At 43.1% G+C, this 4,351-nt stretch overlaps 1 protein-coding gene across 3 annotated transcripts in view; it reads left to right on the top strand.

Annotated features, from left to right (window-relative positions):
• Positions 1-4,351, top strand: part of JAK1 (Janus kinase 1) — a 146,018-nt gene that overhangs the window by 85,670 nt on the left and 55,997 nt on the right. For all 3 annotated transcript variants that reach the window (XM_019646698.1, XM_019646699.1, XM_019646700.1), the window contains exon 2: positions 711-792. In XM_019646698.1, coding sequence (XP_019502243.1) covers positions 787-792 — 6 coding nt within the window. In that variant the 5' untranslated portion in view covers positions 711-786. The remainder of the gene's footprint in view (positions 1-710; positions 793-4,351) is intronic.

The raw sequence follows: 4,351 nt of genomic DNA, 5'->3' as shown, positions 1-4,351 counted from the left end.
GTGTGTGTGTGTGTGTGTGTGTGTGTGTGTGTGTGTGTGTGTGTGTGTGTGTGTGTGTGTGTGTGTGTGGCGTGAGGATGGGACCAGGTCCTTTAAGTCTACAGAACAAGTTGGTATTCTTATTTAGTAGACTTGGAGGTAAGGTTGGGAGCCGGGAGGGGGCTTTATTTGCTACCTAAGTGTTCAAATAAGAATGCCTTAGAAAATATTGACTGAACTGAAAGCATTATTTGTCAGATTTATTCCCAGGCCCTCCCCCTTCCACTATATCCTATGTTGTTTCACCACTAGAATGAGGCCAAGGACAGACCCTGTTGGGAGGAGGGTAATTCTAAAGGAAATGAACATAGGAAATAAAAGTGCATATCTCTGGGAGTCCTAAATTATTGTTTACAGTCTCAGGAGAGAAGTTGTTGACGGAAAAGGTGCACAGTCTTCACTTAACACTGGAAGGGCACTTTAGGCCAGGAAGCAAAAGTCCCTGGCTTCCCCTCTTGTAGCAATGAAAGTAATATCTTCTTTGATGTTTACACCCTAAGAAGCCTGTTTGTCCTCAGTGTCATCAGTGTTTTGTTTTGTTTCCCCTTCTTCCTCCCAAATGGTTTTTCCTGCCTGCTTATGGTTTGGGCTGCCTCGTTAATGAAAGTGTCCTCTTATTTTCTGATGCAATTTCCTCTGTAGCTGATTTATTTATTTATCTTTGTCTTTAGCTCAGCTCTGTACGGGCTTTGGAAAGTAGAGAAGAAAATCCAGTCTGCTTTTGGTGGACATTGGACAGCAGAATAAATGCAGGTATGTACATTTGCATATTCAAAATACACAAAAAGGAAAATAGCTTTCAAAAAGAATAATGAAACTGATCTTGAACTTGTAGGGCTACCTGTATTATATCCTTTAGTTTTAAAATATCAGTATTTTCATTTTTGTTCATTCTAAATGCTGAAGTGTGCTGCTTTAAAATAAATCCTGGGTGCAAAAGTGTGGGAAGTACAAAGTAAAAGTTACAGTTTCTTTGTAATCCCTCCTAGATATGCGACACTGTTAATGACTTATTGTATGTTTTCCCCAATTATATGTGTGTATAACCAAAAGGATCATAATACAGATATTATGCTTTTTTAAACTTTGTATTATAGTATGTGATATACATTTTTCAGTAGCTTTATGAACGTCAGCCTTTTAACAGCTGCATAGTATTCCTTTGTGTTTCTATTCCTTATTTTGTTTAGTGAGTCCTCTCCTGTTGGATGTTGTTGGTTACATTTTTTTCCCATTTCAAATGGCTCAACATCTTGTACATTGTGTATACTTCCTGATTATCTCCTTAGGATGAAAGGGTATAAACACTGTCCTTGAATTCTTTCCCTGCCATCTCTGTATAGGATCTCAAGGGCAAAAGTTTATCTCACATTATGAAGCCAACTTTAGCTACTCTGTTTTCTATCTCTATTTTTCATTATGGGGTGCATTTTGGGGAGGGGTGTCAGTGTTGAGTTTTAGAGTTTTCTTGCTTAACAGTTGATCTGAACCTCAAAGTAAGTTATGAGCTTAGTCTTCCAGCCTGGCTCCTGGAAGATTCTGGTTTTCAGATTTATTTTAGAGGCTAAACAGGTAAAATTGAACACCTCTCGGTTTGTAGCATGGATGCATATCTGGTTCATGTCCCTCCTGTAACTATCTTACCGCTTCAGAGCAGCTAATAAACCAAGCACATGAATTTGGTCAAGAGAGCTATGACCGCTGTCCACCCTCTATGACTTGTCTTATTTTGGGGTCTTCCTTGCATCATTCCGCAAGCATGTAAGGCTCTGTGCTAGGTACTTGGGATACAAAGATGAATGACACAGCCCTTGTCCTAAGGGAACTCACCGCACATGTGAGCAAGAGAGAGATATGTGAACGAAGCGTGGTTAGCACAGTGTGGTTAGCACAGTGTGGTGACTTTGGGAGAGGACACCTAACTTAGGGAATGGGATGGATGTTCAGAGGTGGGCTTCCTGGAGGACGTAATGTCTGAGCTGAGTGCTAAAGAAAATTGAAGTTTGCCACGAAAGAGATGAGGTGGAAAGGTATTCCTGGTGGAGGCATCACCATGAGCAACGGCAAGAAGGTGAGAACAATAGCATTGGGGTGGGGGGGGTGGGGACAGGTAACAAGAAGATGGCAGCTTTGTGGGGTTTGAAGCATGAGGTAAGAGGCTAGGAGTGATAGAAGCTGAGACTAGGGAGGCTTGCTGGCCAGATGAGGGAGGGCCTCTACAAGGAGTTTGAGATTGGTCTGGAGATTAATGGGGAGCCTTCGGAGGACCTGATTTGTGCTACTGAGACATTTCTTTCGGGGGCTAAGTTAAGGTTGGCTTGGCAGGCAGGAGGAGAGGGATGTTAGTTGGTAGGCCATTGGTACTGGGGTGAGGGGAAGAGACTGTACAGGGCTTTGCCTTGCTCCCGTCTCCTTTCTGGCCTTGCCCAAGACTAAGTTGCTGAGGTTGGCTCCTGGATCCTCGTTGCTCTCCGTTTTGAGGGAGCTCACCTGAATGGCTTACTTGCCAGCTTGTCATCAGAGGGTTCTGACCTTTTCAAAGCAGGGCTTCTTGCCCTTATTCTGCTGCCACAGTGTGCTGCCCATCTTCCTGCCTGCCCATGGGGTGATGGGATCCTGGCTGCATTAAGTCATTTTCATGAACCTCCCATGTGGTTTATAAACATGAATCATTGGTCATTTTGTGTGTGCTATGTCCAAGTGAGTCCTGGACTGGGCTCTGGGGGCATGAAGATAGATAACATGCTTGCTGGCTTCATGGAGCTTGCAGTTTAGTGGGAGATAGACCCAAAATTAAAAGACAATGAGATTTGTGCCATAAGTCTTTTCAAAAGTTACATGATTCTGGGCCAGCCGAGTGGCACATTGGTTAAGAGTTGGCTTGGGACGCCAGCTCTGAGCAGCAGAGCCCCAGTTCGGATCCCACATGAGNATCTGCCTCGCCCGGGAAGAGCGCAATGATGGTGCCAACTTAGGCCAGTGAAGCAATGTCCTCCACAACTAGACAGAAGAACAAAATGACAGCAACTTGTCTGTTCCCCTTCCCCCAATTCCCCAATAAAAGTCTTTAAAAAAAAATGCTTTGTGTGTTCTAAAAAGGTTTACACTGTAGCTCTTCTTAAAGGGCTTGGGCCTGGTGGAAATTATAGATCTCTTCCTGCTATAAAAGGTTCTGAGTATATGTCCCTTTGTGGTTTGGGGCAGACTTCTTAATGCTCTAAAGCATGGAGCAGATCTGGTGAATTTTGATTCCCCTTGGCAGTAGAATATAATAGCAAGCAGTAGGAAACCTGGGATAGAAGGGCCCCAGAAATGCTACTGACAAGTACTGCTGATAAATCGCCTAGTGCTGTTCTTTGCCCAGGTGGAAAGAGGAGTATTGGAGGGATTTCTCCATTTATGCAGCTGGAGAGCCCAGACTAGCTCTTTCTATCTGCAGGGCCTTTGCATGTGCTAATCCATTACTCAGACTGCTTTCTCTCTCCGCCCCTCAGATACCTGCTACATCTCAGGTCAGCATCACTTCGCTCTTGAACCCCATGTCAGAGCACATTCCTCTTACTATGTGTGCTCTCTTTTTCCTTCAGGGCATTTAAAACTAATTTATAATTACCTGTTTCTGTGCATTTTTGTTTGGTTCCATTGGTCCTATAGACTGGAGACTTCGTGTGAACAGGGACCATATCTCTCTTGTTCTTCGCTGTGGCCTCCTGATATAGCTATTTTGGGCACATAGAACTCAAAAAGACTTGTTGAATGAATTTCCTAAATGTGACATTTGAAACCTTGCTACTCAGCCGAAGCAAGGCCTTAGCATGTAGCTGATTTCAGATTGTAGTTTTGAGGCAGGGCAGGGTATCTATTCACATAATTAAAACAATTGATTATATTAAATTTTTAAAAGCTGAAAGTATAACGACTTATTTTTTTTGAATCTTGTTAAAATTGTCCATGTCAAAATAGCTAAGTCAAAGTTGTCACATCAAAATTCATACTCGTACCCCCTGCCTGGCCCCCTGTCGTTACTTTTGCTTAAGTCTCATCCACTGCAGAAGCATTTCCAGATTAGCCCTTGTCAGTGTTAGTCACCAGAGTTGGCAGGAGGTACAGAGATAACATCGTGACACACTCACTCCGTTGATTTTATTATTTTATTATTTTATTATTTTAAAAGATTTTATTGGGGAATTGGGGGAGGGGAACAGCGTTGGGGAATCGGGAAAGGGGAACAGACAAGTTGCTGTCCTTTTGTTCTTCAGTCTAGTTGTCGAGGACGTCGCTTCACTCGCCCATGTTGGTATTGTGATCATTG

Source organism: Hipposideros armiger, unplaced genomic scaffold (assembly GCF_001890085.2).
Source record: "Hipposideros armiger isolate ML-2016 unplaced genomic scaffold, ASM189008v1 scaffold_106, whole genome shotgun sequence".
NCBI lineage: Eukaryota > Metazoa > Chordata > Mammalia > Chiroptera > Hipposideridae > Hipposideros > Hipposideros armiger.
Note: the sequence above shows the minus strand (reverse complement) of the source record. Positions and strands in the feature narration are given on the sequence as shown.